At 37.1% G+C, this 15,679-nt stretch overlaps 1 protein-coding gene across 7 annotated transcripts in view; it reads right to left on the bottom strand.

The window, feature by feature from the left end:
* LOC134287926 (voltage-dependent calcium channel subunit alpha-2/delta-4) overlaps positions 1 to 15,679 on the bottom strand; it is a 253,727-nt gene that overhangs the window by 162,085 nt on the left and 75,963 nt on the right. For all 7 annotated transcript variants that reach the window (XM_062851173.1, XM_062851171.1, XM_062851172.1 and 4 more), the window contains exon 4: positions 6,218 to 6,328. In XM_062851173.1, the coding sequence (XP_062707157.1) occupies positions 6,218 to 6,328 (111 nt within the window). The remainder of the gene's footprint in view (positions 1 to 6,217; positions 6,329 to 15,679) is intronic.

Below are 15,679 nucleotides of genomic sequence, written 5' to 3' on the forward strand. Positions count from 1 at the left end.
GATTGTTACTTTAATAGTCTGGGGGATTTTTTTTATTACCGTACGGGTTTGGGTCGAAGGGTCTCAGATTTTTATGAAACTCTTTCCACAGGCAGTGCTCAATAAAACAATAAAACAAGAGAAAAAATCAGGCGCCTACTTTCTTGGAAAACTCAGGTGGAATGTTTTTTTTCCCTGACACTACTTACTTTGAAAAATCATAACTCAAGAACGAAACATCGCAGAAACGATTTTTTTGAGAAAATGAAAGCAAATTTTCTCAGAAATCCAAAAAAATATAAACTGGAAAAAGTTTTGCACAAAATTTTCTACAGTAAAATTTTCAAAGTAAGTGGTGTCAGGGAAAAAAATCCCACCTGAGTTTTCAGGAAAAATAGGTGACCCTGAGTTTTTCTTATTTTTTTTTTTGTTCATATATCCATGAGCCCTGCCTGTGAAAAAAGTTTCATGAAAATCTGAGACCCTTCGGCCCAATTTGTACAATAATAAAAAAATCAGACATTCCGCTGGAATTTTCTTTGGCGAATTTCATTTCATTTTTCTGCAATTTCATTTTTCTGCAATTTCTTCGATCAATTCTTGATAAATTAATTCAGGAATGCTTTGGCACGTTTATTTTTTAGAAATGCCTGCATCTATGAAAATTATTTCAACGATTTCTTCATGGACGTAAAAACTTGAAGTATGTTTAGGCAAAGTACGTTTAATTGGCAAATTGAGAGATAAATTTGTGAAAAAATTACCACTTGTTTTGGTGGGATTCGAACCAACGACTCCGTTATCGCTAGTCCGGCGCTTTAACCAACTAAGCTACAGAACAAGTTACAACTCTGCAGAATAGAAAGTCAAACTGGATTCGAAGCACCACCCTAAACCGGGTCCGTCTTTCACAACTTTATCTCTCTTTCAGCTCTTAGATGCCAATCTCCCGCACTCTCGCGGCCTATGAACAACAAGTGTGCGTGTATTGTTTTTAGAATGTTGATATTGAAGCTCGACTGACACATACTTCGTCACCAACCATATGATCGGTGCAAACTCAGTATGCGTTGAGCGCTTCTGAGCCTCTTCTCATGGCCTCTTCAGTAATTTCTTTGGAAATTTCTCCGGCAATTCCTTTGAAAATTGCTTTGCCGATTCTTTTGGAAACTACTTCGGAAATTTTGAAAATTTCTTCGGCAATTTCTTTGTTTTTTTTTTTTGAAATTGCGTTGGATATTTTTTTCAGCAGTACTTTCGCAATTCCACTGATGTTTTTTTTTTAATTTCTCGGAAAAAATGATTGGTACAATTGCTTTTGCCATTTCTTCGGAAATTCATTTGTAAAAAAGCTTCGAATGTTATTTCCAATTCCTTCGGCAACATTTTTGAACAAGAACACCAAGAATTCCATTTGAATCTTTTATTCTAGTGACGGACAGATTCCTCGGGTAATCCTTTCACCAATTACTTTAAAATACTTTTTAATGTTTTTTTTACTGAAAATTCTTTTCAGAATTCTCTCGCTTATTCCTTTGTATAGGACATTTCGGCAATTTATTTGATCATTTCTACGGCAATTCATTTGGAAACCCCACATTTTTGTTTTCGAAATTTCTCTGCTAAGGTCTTTGGGAATCACTTTGGAATATTTTCGGCAATTCATAACGTAATCCTATGAAAATTTCCTAAATTTCAATATTTCTAAGGCAACTCCTTCATAAATTCCTTTTTGTAATTTTTTTTAAATTATAAAGACAATTTTCCTTGTGAACTCTTTGATAACTTCTTTTTCGGCAATTCCTTTGGATGCTGTTTCGACATTTGCTGGAAACAGGGATGGCATTCACCATTTGCAAAGAGTTACATTCACTTGCTACTATCTCAGTTCATAAGCATGCTATCAAAAAACAATGTATGGATGACTTTTACCTCGTAGTTTTATCTGAAAGTTTGCCGAATATCATAAGGGTTGCACACGCATGCTTAACTCGTGCGCGAGCTGTGAAAGCAACTCTCCACGCTGTGAATGTAAATTACTAAATTATTAGTTAAGCATGCGTGTGCGACCCTTATGATATTCGGCAAACTTTCAGATAAAACTACAAGGTAAAAGTCATCCATACATTGTTTTTTGATAGCATGGCTATGAACTGAGATAGTAGCAAGTGAATGTAACTCTTTGCAAATGGTGAATGCCATCCCTGGCTGGAAATGGCTCCGGCATCTTTTTTTACAATGCAATGCCATTGGCAATATCTTTAAAAATGTCTTTTTCTTTTAGAATTCCCCATCTACTTCTTCTGCAATATGCGAATTTCTTTGAGAGTTTTTTTTTTCGGAAATTTCTTCAAAAAATTCTTCAATAATTCTCCAAAAAATTTTTTGGTGATTCCGTCGGCAATTCATTTAGTAATTTTTATAAGGATAACTTCTGCAATTTCTTTTGAGATTTCTCCCGCCAATTACTTTGTGTATATACTTCTGTAATTTGTTTGAATATTCATACGACAACTTTTTAGAAATTTCTAGGGGAATTTCTCTGGCAATGTACAGGTCCCCAGCCAACCACATATCGTAAATCATTGTGTGGAAAAAATCGTATATTTTCATATATTGAATCAGAATCGTATAATAATATGTAAATTTGTTGACAATGATTGCGTCAAATCGCATTTCATGCCAAATTAAATTTGAATTGCGATTTTGTATCATATAGTCGTCTCCGATCATAAAAGGTGCGAGATACTATCGGTAGGATCGCACAGAGTCGGATAGAATCGTGAAAAAAACATAAATTCTTAGTGTCAAGCTGCAAGTTCGCTAGCATCGTATATATGATTTCTTTGAATCGAGGAAATCGTCGCTTCACATCGTATAAGAATCTGCTAAATCGAGCTTGCTATCTAAAGGTATGATCAATATCGGTGAAATCGTATACAACCATAACAATGTTGTATATTGATCGTTTGCGTCACACTTGCGTCGTATACGAAGTGAACGAAATCGTAGAAATCGTATATTGATTTTTACAGTCGCATATGATTGTTACTGCACTTTTAATAGTCGAATCTTAATCTCGGAAATCGTAAATGGTTTTGTTTACATATTTGTATGATGGAGAAAAAGAAAAAAAAATGGTATTCATCACAAATTTGTATTTTTGTTGTTGTTGACACATTCCAACCATGGTAGCAATAATTTCAACCAAATATATAGGTTTTCATACTATTTATATACAGCAGATGACTTACAATAAGTGATGTATAGATTCCAACAACGATGTCAATTCCGGGCCTCTTGCACGGCACCACTTTTGGTGCCACTCAATGCACAACAACAACGCTCCCACCACAAGTCTCGCACCGTATCATGCTATTTTTTTTTCGTTTCATGTCATTCACTTTGAACTCTCTCTTTCCAACTTGGCAATATAGCCAATACAGATAACGCGCAGTTATCAATCAAAGGACCTAAGTTCAATTCCCATCGAACACCAATTGTTTTTTTTTTACTTGAAAATCTTGAGTCGTATATCGGTACACTCAATCGTAATAAGATCATGCAAATCGTATATTTAGACGGAGAAAATCGGCGAAATCGTAGAATTTTTTCGAGAAATCGTAAATTATGTTGGATGAAATCGCAGTAATCGTATATATGTTTCGATATGGCCTCCACTTTAGTATGTATATGCCTGTTTCGTGCATTGAATACGAGTTCTTTGGTGCTATATATGTGTGAATATTTTAGTTGCAAATTCGATATAGAAACCAAATTGCTGGCTGGGTCGGACTCGATTATCCGGAGTCGGGTTCTGGCGCTACCCACATTAATATTTCGCAAACGAAATGCTGTAAGATACTGAAATTTTGAATGATCACTAATCAAGGTTGGCTTAACAAAATGTCAAAATTTCAGCTTTGTAGAGGATTCCGTTCTCCAGATATATGTTTGAGAAGCATCAGAACCTCACTCCGGATAATCGAGTCCGACCTGTATTTGGAATTTATTTGGAATGTCTTCGATAATTATTTTTGACATTTCATAAGAAATTCCAGTGGTGATAAATTTGTACATCTCCGAGGCAACTTCTTCGTGAAGTCCTTTTGTAATTTCTATGAAAATTCTTAAGACAATTTCTTTGTGAACTTTTCGATAATTGCTTTGGATACTTATTCTAATTTCTTGCCAAAACTGGCAATTTCTTGAAGATTTCCTTTGAGAATTCTTTAGGAATGCTTTAGGCAATGAAAATTCGGCTTCCTTTGAAAATTCCTCGTGTAATTCTTCAGGTGATTTCTATGAAAAATTCTTCGACAATTCTTCAATAATTCATTTGGTATTTTTTTTTCGGCAATTCTATCAACAGTTCCTTTAAGGATTCCTTGTTTAGAAACTTCCTCGTCATATCTTTTGGGAAATGATATGGAAAATTCCTGTGTATGCTCTGCCTTCAGCAATTCTTTTGAGAACTTGCCAGATTTTTTTTAAATTAAATTGGCAATCATTTTCTTTAATGGCTTTAGCAACATTTTTTTTTTCATTCGCCAACATATTTATGAATTCCACAACGGGTAAACAAATTGCATATCTCTTAATCACTTCATCTGGGTGTTCCTAAATTTACAAAGAAATTGCCTGGAATTGATTTGACTTTATTAAAGAGACTTTCAGCCCTTGGCTGAAATTGCCTGGAAGATTTCTAAAGAAATTTCCGTTAAGGACAGACTTGTAAGAGTCCCAAAATGGCCGCCACGATGGCCGACTTTGACACCTACTCACGATTTCGAGGGCACAAATCTCTTCGTAAACAAAACCAGCGCACATGAGATTTTTATTTAAAACTTATTACAAGTGAGCAAGAACAGAATAATAAATGCACTGTGCACTGAAGCTTGCTTCTTGAGATTTGTGCGTCTGAAGTTCTGATGCAATGTTGAAGCGGGATTTTATGACGTTTGTCCTTAAAGATTCCTATCGAAGGTATCCAAGAAAATACAATAGTAATTTCCAAAAAATCTTCAAATTACCGAAGGAATTTACAAAGAATTTGAAAAAAAAAAGTTGGCCCTCTCAGATTCCAATGAAACTTTCTTAGACATATGGACGTTGTCAAAAAAAATCCACTAAATATACTAAATATGTAAGTTTTTCCAATAGTGATCTAAACTGTCTTTGAAAAAGCGTATTTCCGATTTTTTTCAATGGATACGGCTGAGAAATATAGATCCTCCAAAAAGTGTATGAGTGCCTATCACAAAAATATGTACTCAAAAATTGGGTGCTTCAACTCAGAAAACGATTTGACGCGAAATCATTAGAAGAAAACTTACCAAACAAGCTTGTCAAAAATTGATCAGTGTCATTTTTGGCAAATTAATCCCCAAAGTTACTTTTTCTATGAATTTCGAAATTTTAAACGATTTACAAAGTTGTTCTGCATAACAAAACATGTGTTTCTTTTTTTAATAGGTAGATTTTTTTGTTTCTTTTTTAATATTTTTATTTTTTTTTATCAAATGAATAGTATTTTCAAAAGAAGGGGTCTATTAATCCAAACAACTTTTTCAAAGATGCCCTAAAATTAGTTTTTTGAGTGCAAAATAATGTAGACTTTTGGAAACAGTGTACGACAGTTTTGAAGTATCTATTTTTTTTGTCTATCTTTATACAGTTATGCAGCAGTTATTCCTTTCTAGTTGGGATCCCTATACACTGAAATCATGAATGCAACCATCTCAAAACCGTCTCAAGAAGCATCAGCCAGATCCTTGATGACTTTTGTTATTTGTTTTTCTGTGTAAAACAAACTACACTTCCTGTGTAGCCATTTCATCAACATCATCCATACAACAGTGATGGATCACCCCCAGCAAGTAGCCTAACGTATTTTAAACCTAATCGTGAAAACAGCTATAAACCCAGACCATAAACTTACTCAACAAGCCCAAAAGAATTTCCCCATACCCCCGAGTGGCACCCAACAATTCTTGGCAAATATGCAGATGCCCCAAACCGCCTTCGTATTAGAGAAACGACGACGCTCGCGCTAATGGTCCGTCGCTGACTGGCTCTGCTACTCTCAGCATCTCTCGTACTCCTAGTCACAAAGTTCAGTGGGTTGGGTGGCCCGCCGACTGAACATCATCAAGCAAAGACAGCAGTAGGTAGTGACGGTATGAAACATGACGAAACGACGTCGGCTTAGACGCCCCGATTGTTCGTTGGTACTTACCATGACAGCGTTCATTTTAAAATCCATAAAATTCTTCACCTCGGTGGCCAGCTCACGTAGCAGTAGGATTCCATCCTTACGATTGACGTCCAGATCGTAGTCCTTGTATTTCTGTGGATGAAAAGGAAAACCGGGAAACCGTTTTAAAAAGTGCGCTACGGAAAAGCCGTTAAGTCGAAATACGGGACTGATTATAGGTGGCCGGGGAATAGTCTCAGAATGGGGGAGATGAAAAGTATGTTAGTGAAGAATATTTGATTTTTTGATAATCGTGATCATAAACGGAATATAGCAATTGAAAATAACGATTTTCGTTGGGCTCCAAAAGTAAAAAACGTAAAACCAATATTCGTTTTTTTTTCTTAAAAATTCAGTTCAAAAGATGTGCAAAATGTGTCAAGTACAAAAATATTGTTTTATATCTGACAACCCTAGCTTCTTTGAGGATCTAATTCGCAATAAACATTTGCAAAAACGAGAGGAGCATGTACACAAGAACCATTATGAAAGATTAGGGATTACCGTACTTTTACAGATCTTTTCGAGTGGTGTGGTTTATTTCCCAAAATACGTTATCTACTCTGTGTGCAGCCTGCAGAGAAGTAAGAACGTTTTCGGCGTACTTTCAATGTGTTCCGTCTTCAGATCAAAATGTTTAAACAATTTCCTAAATCATAAAGTTGAATAAGTTATCAATTTTGAGTTACAACTTTAATCGTAACAGATTAACAAACTGGTTTATGCTGGATGAATTGAATTTTCAAAAAGCGCGCTATGCAATGAAACCTAAACTATCCAAGCTTAGGACCCCTCAGAGAGCCATACGGAAAGAATGTTGGAAAAACATTAGAGCACGGCTCCACGGTTTGAAACCACAGTTTGTATGCGTGTTCAATGTTGAAGGGGAGTTAAAGGGTAAATATTACGACCTGTTTCTCAATACATATCGATTTTTTCTTCGGGAATCGGGAAAAACTGAAGATGCTGAATGTCATTTTGTTTCTTATGTACAAATATTCAAAACATATCGTGTCATCTACCATTTTTTTCTGTTCACCACGGAGGTGCGGCTCAAACAGCGTCTGTTCTGGCTGGCATCCAGCGACTGAGTATGAAATGCTCCTCCACCGGAAGCTATTCTTGAGGTGGCAGCCCCACCACGGTGGATAGGGGACCTTAGGCCAACAACCTACTGTTTCCGAAACCCAAAAACCGTTACTGAAACCAAAAATAAAAGGTTACGAACTGATTCAACGGTAACGACTTTTAGCGCGAAACAGCGGACAAGAATTAAAACTTGGAATGTATTAACCCTAGCCCAGCAGGGTACACTGCACAATGGTCCACGAACCATATTTAAGAGGAAAGCGCCTTTAAATGATTTTTTAGATTAATATGGTCTTCTACAAAGTTATTCCTAAAAATAAGGCCCTCTTTTCAATATACATGAAAATTAGAGTGACCCATATTTTCAAAGAAATTGGTAACCAAACTTTTGTATTTGCAAGAATAACTATATACATTCTTCGGGAAAGTCTATCAATTTTGAGCAAGTTTGCTGAAGACACTTTTTATGTAGCTTTAAAATTGACCGATCTAGAGGTATTTTTCTGAATAAGCTTAGGGTGGTTCTAGAAAACCCGGTTTTCTGGCGTTAACTTCTTCAGTTTAGATTTTTCATCAAAGTCACTCAAGAAACACTTGTAGAGCATTTGATGTCGCGTCGTTCCGTGCGCTGAGATGGTCGCTATCTCTTTTGGTTAAAAAGTTACAGGCGTTTTTCTTAAAAAATCATAGAAATGTTGTTATAAAACATATCAAAAATTTAGAGGGATGTTATTTTTGTAACTCATGTGAAAAATACTTGAAAAGTGCCTATTTTTTTTTTCTAGAAAATCATCAATATCTTTTGAACGCATTGACGTAGCAACATTCTCAGCGCACGAAAATGTGCGTTTTTTAAAGCTCTAAAAATGGTTCTAAGACAACTTTGATGAAAAATTTGAAAGAAAAATGATAACGGGTGGCCACTAAATAACGGGAATGCTTTTAGCAGCTGATTAAAAACAATAGAAGCGTCCATAGAGTAAACATTTTTTAGACAAAACCATCGTCTATCTATCCACAAAGTCAGCGTATTTTTTATTTTGTGTCAACTTATTCTGTTCTGCAGAAAACGACATTGAAACAGGAAGCACTACCAAAACGCCTTGGACGGCTCTACTGATTGCTCAAAACAACCGTAAAAAAAGTTAATAGTAAACCATTATAAAACTAGAACCCGCCCGGTTTTGAATGAATTCCACATTTCGGCATCCCAAGAAACAGATCCTGAAGGAAATGGAGGAAAACTAGCAAAACCAATAAGCATGATATCATTTCACATAATAAAATCTTCTTTTGTGACATGGGCTGGATAAATCAATAGAATGCCTTGTTAAATAACAAATATTTACATCAAATCACATTTACACATTGAACAACATGTAAATGGTTCGTTATAAAAAAAATAGCACAAAAAAGTTCAACAATGAACCGCAGTGCACAAATTACATCGACACGTTTTGGTGATACAGAAAAATAACATTTTTTGGAAATTTCTATAAATGTCATTTACGGGAAAAGGCTACAACCAAAGCAAAAAAAAAAAACAAGTCAGTATCCCCATTTTTTCTTATTACTGTTTGAGTGTGTAGATGCTAAAGGTAGCTGAGAAACCATTTATTTTGACCAACGATTTCACAGACGCAGAAAATGCGTGAAAGTAAACTCTGAAAAGTCGTACAAAGCAGTTGCTCCAACATTACTGCAAAAAAATACTGTACAAATTACTACGTTCAACTTTCTTAAATTTTATATTTTCCATGGACGTACATTGTTAAACCTTTATGATAGTTAAATTCAGATTGCCATTTTTAAAGATCATATATTTTTAAGAGCACATTCAAAGCATTCCCGTTATTTAGTGACCACCCGTTAAAGCGTTTTAACTGTTTTGACCAAACTTGGAGCATTTTCCCATAGTTTTCATAGGGTGGCGCTAGAACAAAAGTTTTTATTGTTTTATCATTTTTGTTTCAAATTTCTCGTCAATGTCGCCTAAGAACCAGAGCTTTCAAAAATGCGCATTTTCGTGCGCTGAGAATGTTGCTACGTCACTCCGTTCAAAAGATATTGATGATTTTCTAGAAAAAAAAAACAGGCACTTTTCAAGTATTTTTCACTTGTGTTACAAAAATAACACCCCCCTAATTTTTTTATATGTTTTATAACAACATTTCTTCTTTTGAATGCGGGCAAAAGATATTTTTTATGTCGGCCCCAACCTTTTATAAAAAAAAACTATGATTTTTTAAGAAAAACGCCTGTAACTTTTGAACCAAAAGAGATAAGATCATCTAAGCGATCGAAACGACGCGTCTTCAAATGCTCTTCAAGTGTTTCTTGGGCGACTTTGATGAAAAATCGAAACTGAAAAAGTTAACGCCAGAAAACCGTTTTTTCTTGAATTACCCTAAGCTTATTCAGAAAAATACCTCTAGATCGGTCAATTTTAAAGCTAGGTACATAAAAAGTGTCTTCAGCAAACTTGCTCAAAATTGATAGATCTACAACTTTCCTAAAGAATGTATGCAGTTAATCTTGCAAATTAAAAATTTGGATTACCAATTTCTTTGAAAATAAGGACCACCCCATGCACATTTGAAAGAGGGCCCTATTATTAGGTACAACTTTGTAGAAGACCATATTTGCCTAAAAACTCATTTGAAGGCGTTGAATGCATCTTTCCTCGTAAATCTGGTTCGTGAACCACTGTGCACTGGCACAACTAGCAAATGAGACATGCCGTATGAAGCTTGAGATCCTAGGGCTGTGCGAAGTCCGTTGGCCGAACTTTAGAGAACACAGATTGGCGTCGGGTCAGATTCTGCTATATTCTGGCCTACGAGGTGAACACGCTCCTCGCCACCGTGGAGTTGGTTTCCTGCTCAGCGCTCGCGCCCACGCAGCGCTCATGAAGTGGGAACCTATTAATGAGAGGATAATTGTAGCCAGATTCAGAACACGGGTTCGAAACCTTACCATGATCCAATGTTACGCGCCAGCAGATGCTGCCAAATAGCAAGATAAAGAGAACTTTTACAGTCAACTGAATGCTGTTGTGGACCAAGATTCCGAAAGGTGATTTCAAGATTCTCGTGGGCGACTTTAACGCGAAGGTTTGTTCCGAAAACTCGGACTATGAGCACGTCATGCCATGCCATGGTCTCGAAGAAATGAGCGAAAACGGAGAGCTATTTGCAGAGTTTTATGGCAACAATCATCGACCAGTGCACAAAGTGACATGGGTTCCCAGTGATGGCGTCACGGAAAATCAAATCGACCACAACTGCATCAGCCGAAAATGGAGACGGAGCCTTCTTCATGTGCGGAACAAACGTAGCGCCGACATTGCGTCCGACCATCATCTTCTAATCGGCGAGATCCGACTGCGCATTGCCAGGATCCAGCGGCAGGAGGAGAAAATCTGGCGCCGGTTCAACACACGCCGTCTGAAAGACGCTGCGGTGAAAAGGTCCTTCATCGAGGAGCTAAATAGAGAACCGTGCTGCGAATATCCCAGAAGGTGGAAGCGTAGAAGATCAATGGAGCGCCATCAAGAACGCCTTCATCGCCACCGGCGAGAATAATTTGGGTGAGCTACGCACCCGGAGAAAGCAGTGGATCACAGATGATACCTGGAGGAAAATAGAGGAGTGAAGGAACACCAAAGCCGCGAGCGAACGAAAACACGAGGAGCGAAAACACGAGGAGCAAAAGCCGTAGCCCGTCAGCGCTATTCGGCTCTCGCTCATGTAGACGGGACAAAAGAGCGTGGGCCGACTCCCTAGCCGACGAAGGCGAGAAAGCCGCAAACACCGGCGACATCCGTCTCATCTACGATGTCTCACGTCGCCTTAGTAGGACCAAGATGAATGCTACGATGCACGTGGAAGACACGTCTGGACAGTTACTGACCGACCCGGCTGACCAGTTGAAACGCTGGTTTGAGCTCTTTGGAAACCTTTTTCAAGTGTCGGCCATGCCATCAACACCTCAGCATGATCCGCCAAGAGTTCGACGCATTACCCGTGTCAACACCGAAGCTCCATCAGTGCAGGAGATAGAAACAGTCAACCGTAGCATGAAATCCAACAGAGCCCCAGGGGTCGATCGCATATCAGCTGAGATACTCAAAACTGACCACGTACTACGTAGTATCCGCACCGTACAACTACCGCATTAATTATTCCGCAACATATGGGAAACCGCGACATTTCCGGCCGACTGGATGCAAGGCGTCTTAGTAAAGGTACCCAAAAAGGGTGATCAGACTATCCGATAATTGGCGGGCATCATGTTACTGTGTATCATTCCCAATGTCCTCTGCAAAGTGATCCCTAACCGGATACAGGAGAAGATTGACGCAACTCTCCGACGGCAGCAAGCAGGATTCCGTGCCGGACGATCCTGTGTGGACCATATTGTCTCGCTCCGTATCATTCTGGAGCAATTCCAAGAGTCTCTCTACCTGGTGTTCATTGATTACGAAAAAGCTTTCGACCTTCTCAATGACGGAAACATGTGGGAAGCCCTCAGGCGCAAGGGTCTCCCTGAGAAAATCATCGGCCTCATTGAAGCACAGTACAAAGCATTTTCGTGCGGAGTACTGTACAACGGTGTTTTGTCCGATCCCATCCTGCTGGAGTGAGACAAGGATGTATACTAGACCTGTTCACTTTGAAACTTTTTTTCTCCGATTCTTCGTGACACATCAAATTATCAATCCACATGTAAAACCAAGTCTTCAGTCCAAAATTGAGCCAAATTGATTAAGATTTAAAGGTGTATCAAATCAATTTTGTGTTTTTTTAGCCGTTTTCACAGAAATTTACTCCAAAATTCACAAAATTGCTCCGAAAAGATGCCGGAGATACCGTTAGGATATAGTTAGAACAATACTCTACAACTTTGCCGAAGACACTTCGGTGTTTAAATTGCGTATTTCGAAGTTATTCAACAATTTTAGTTAGAAAATCACGAAAAAACACGATATTTTTACGATTTTACATATAAAAGTCATGTAATTTTACATTGTTTTAAGTGACTAAATTAATTAGCGATTACTCCTTTGTGTAACAAACATTTCGTCCATGCATCGTTTTTGTGCAGGAATTCGTTTTCATTGACTAATTATCAAAAGTATATCTCGTTGATACTAAAAATCGCACAGAGTTGCCAGCACGAATTAAAACAAAGTTACCCATGATTAAGACGTCATGCCATCGTATTCTAATGTCTTATGATTTAAGTATCAGAAATGGTGCAGATGGTAAGGCTCTAGCCTGCGGATCAGAAGGTCCCAGGTTCAAGCTCAAATACATGATAAACTTTTTTTTCTTTCTTTGTAGCATTAGGATGATGAATCTGCCATGACTTACACGTAATCTCCCAAATAATAATGATCGGGACCTGTCAATTAAGCTCATTCCAGGACTAGCTAGATATTAAGTTTATACTTGTTGACAATAAATCGTGTCGACGAGATCAGCTGAGCGAAATATTGAGCATCTGTTTGATAATGATTAATTTAGCTAAAACAATTCAATACGATGATGGAACTGCTTCTGGATGCAACATTTTACAGACAACTGCAACTGTGGGTGCAGCTTACTTGTTATCTATCTCCCACAAATCAGCACAACTACACGATGAAGGGAAACTTCATTCTTACTATGCACTCTACGGTTTCGAAACAATGCTATGATGCCAAATTGCAATGAGATGCAGTGCGTAGTTTCATCAATTTATAGCAGGATCAAGACGCAAAAAAATGCTATTCCAGGACTCGAACCTTGAATCTTCGAATCCACAATCTCATGCTCAACCAACTGCACCAAATTTAAACTGATGCAGATGAGACAAAGAAGTGTAATGACGTTTAAATCATGGGTAACTTTGATTTATTTATGCTGGCAACTCTGTACAATTTTTAGTATCAACGTGACAAACTTTTGATAATTAGTCAATGAAAACGAATTTCTACACTAAAATGATGTATGGATGAAATGTTCGTAACACATAGGAGCAATAGCTCATAAAATTAGTCACTTAAACCAATGTAAAATTACATGACTTTTACATGAAAAATCGTAAAAATATTGTATTTTTTCGTGATTTTCTAACGAAAATTGTTGAATAACTTTGAAATACGCAATTTAAACACCGTAGTGTCTTCGGCAAAGTTGTAGAGTATTGTTCTAACTATATTTTAACGGTATTTTCGGTACCTTTTTGGTGCAATTTTCAGGATATTGAAGAACATTTTCGTGAAAATGCTCGAAAAAACACAAAATCGATTTGATACACCTCTAAACCTTTATCAATTTGGCTCATTTTTGGACTGAAGCCTTGTTTTTGCATGTGGATTGATAATTTAATGTGACACGGGTAGGTCAAAAAAAGTGAACAGGTCTAGTGTAGAATATTAAACTGAGATATGCAAAACCTAGATCAATAAATGGTGCGTGTTCTATAATTCAATAGAACCTCAAGCAGTCGTCAATACCAAACCAATAACTCGTTGAGGTATTTTTGTCGATGACTCAATACCTTGTCTTGGTATGATATCTAATTCGTTCCCGCTCAGGTATAGACCTTAATGATGTTGGGGATTTTTCAAGAAAATTTTACAGAAACCTTCTATGAATTACAGTAATTCTCGTAGTGATTCAGAAACTTGTTTCAAACTTCTCTAAAGATTCCTCCAGTGATTTTTCCAGGGGCAAGTCAAGGATTCCTTTAGCGTGATTGTGATCGTTTTTGTATTAAGCGTATTTTTGCGGAATTGACATCACCGCTCTCAGTACTACGTGTGTATCATAGACTTAGCGCAGAAGCTCTGGGTTAGAATACTTTGTAATATAACCCGGAAAGGCAACGAAAACGGATCCACTCGTTGATCTTAAATGGGAAATATTTTTTATGATGTTTATTTTTATTTGTCGCTCAATTATGAATAATGATTCAAGCTGTCTACACCTGTTCTATTTCACCTATAAAAATGTATTGATTTTGAATTTTGGCTCTGTTTGACGTGCAGATTCAGAATATCGAATTATCTCAACTTCGTTGAAGAAGCCAATTATTATAAGCTCCGAGAAGACTGTGTTGCAGTAGGCATATCATGCCAACAAAAATTTTAAGATAAAATTGTTCCGCTATAAATAGCAAAAGTACATTTCTAATACTACAGCCCTATGGGTAACTCTCGCTGAGACCGTCCCACTATTTACACCATGTCTTGAAAAATGTTTTTGGTGGTGATTTTCTGAAAGCCCTCGACAATAAAGTAAGAAAAATGCATTTAGTTACTCAAATTGATGGACCCCCCGTTAGTTAGAGCCACAACAATTTTTACGGACCCCTCGATTTTGGTCAATTGTTAGCTCATTCAAACCGTTATAACTCGAAAGTCTCTCCAAAAACCACCTCAAAACCAAATGTTGTTTAAAAAAGGAATGATTGAGCTATTTTTCGCAGATATAAAAAGTTAAGTCGGCCATATTGATTTCGGCCTCCATCTTGAATTTATTTAAAAAAACTTTTTTTTCGCCATGTTGGCAACCGCCGACTTTCAAAATTTTTACATCAATTGAGAGCTAGGGCATTTATACACAACATATAAAAAAATAGAGATGTATGTTTTTCCTATCAAAAGTTATCTGCGGTTTTGTAAATCATGTCACTTTTGCGCACTGGGCAAGGCACCGGTTGTTTATATAAATGCAGCGTTATTTCACAGTGTTTACTAACAATAATTGAAACTTTGAACCCACTAATGAAAAGTTAAAAGTTTCAGCTTTTCAAAACACTATAAAAGTTTTAAAAACAATACCCGCATCATTGAGAAACAGTTGAAAACGGGAACGAACTTCCAATTTTCCTAAATTTTGTTGCAGGTGTGTTTGTGTGTGCATGCTTTACGCCTGCCTTGATGCTGTTGCGTGTCGTTAATGGTGCGTATGGAAATGTATGGAGAAAACGTGATATGATTTACGAAAATGCAGATATCTTTTGATAGGAAAAACATACATCTCTAATTTTTTGATATGTTGTGTATAAAAGTCCCAGCTTTCAATTGGTGCAAAAATTTTGAAAATCGGTGGTTGCCAACATGGTGAAAAAAAAGTTTTTGTAAATAAATTAAAGATGGCAGCCGAAATCAATATGGCCGACCTAACTTTTTATATCTGCAAAAAGTAGCTCTATTATTCCTCTTTTAAACAACAATTCGTTATGAGGTGGTTTTTGGAGAAACTTTCGAGTTATAACGGTTTAAATGAATCAACAATTGACCAAAATCGAGGGTCCCGTAAAAATTGTTGTGGCTTTAACTAACGGAAGGTCCATCTATTTGAG

Source organism: Aedes albopictus, chromosome 2, assembly GCF_035046485.1.
Source record: "Aedes albopictus strain Foshan chromosome 2, AalbF5, whole genome shotgun sequence".
NCBI lineage: Eukaryota > Metazoa > Arthropoda > Insecta > Diptera > Culicidae > Aedes > Aedes albopictus.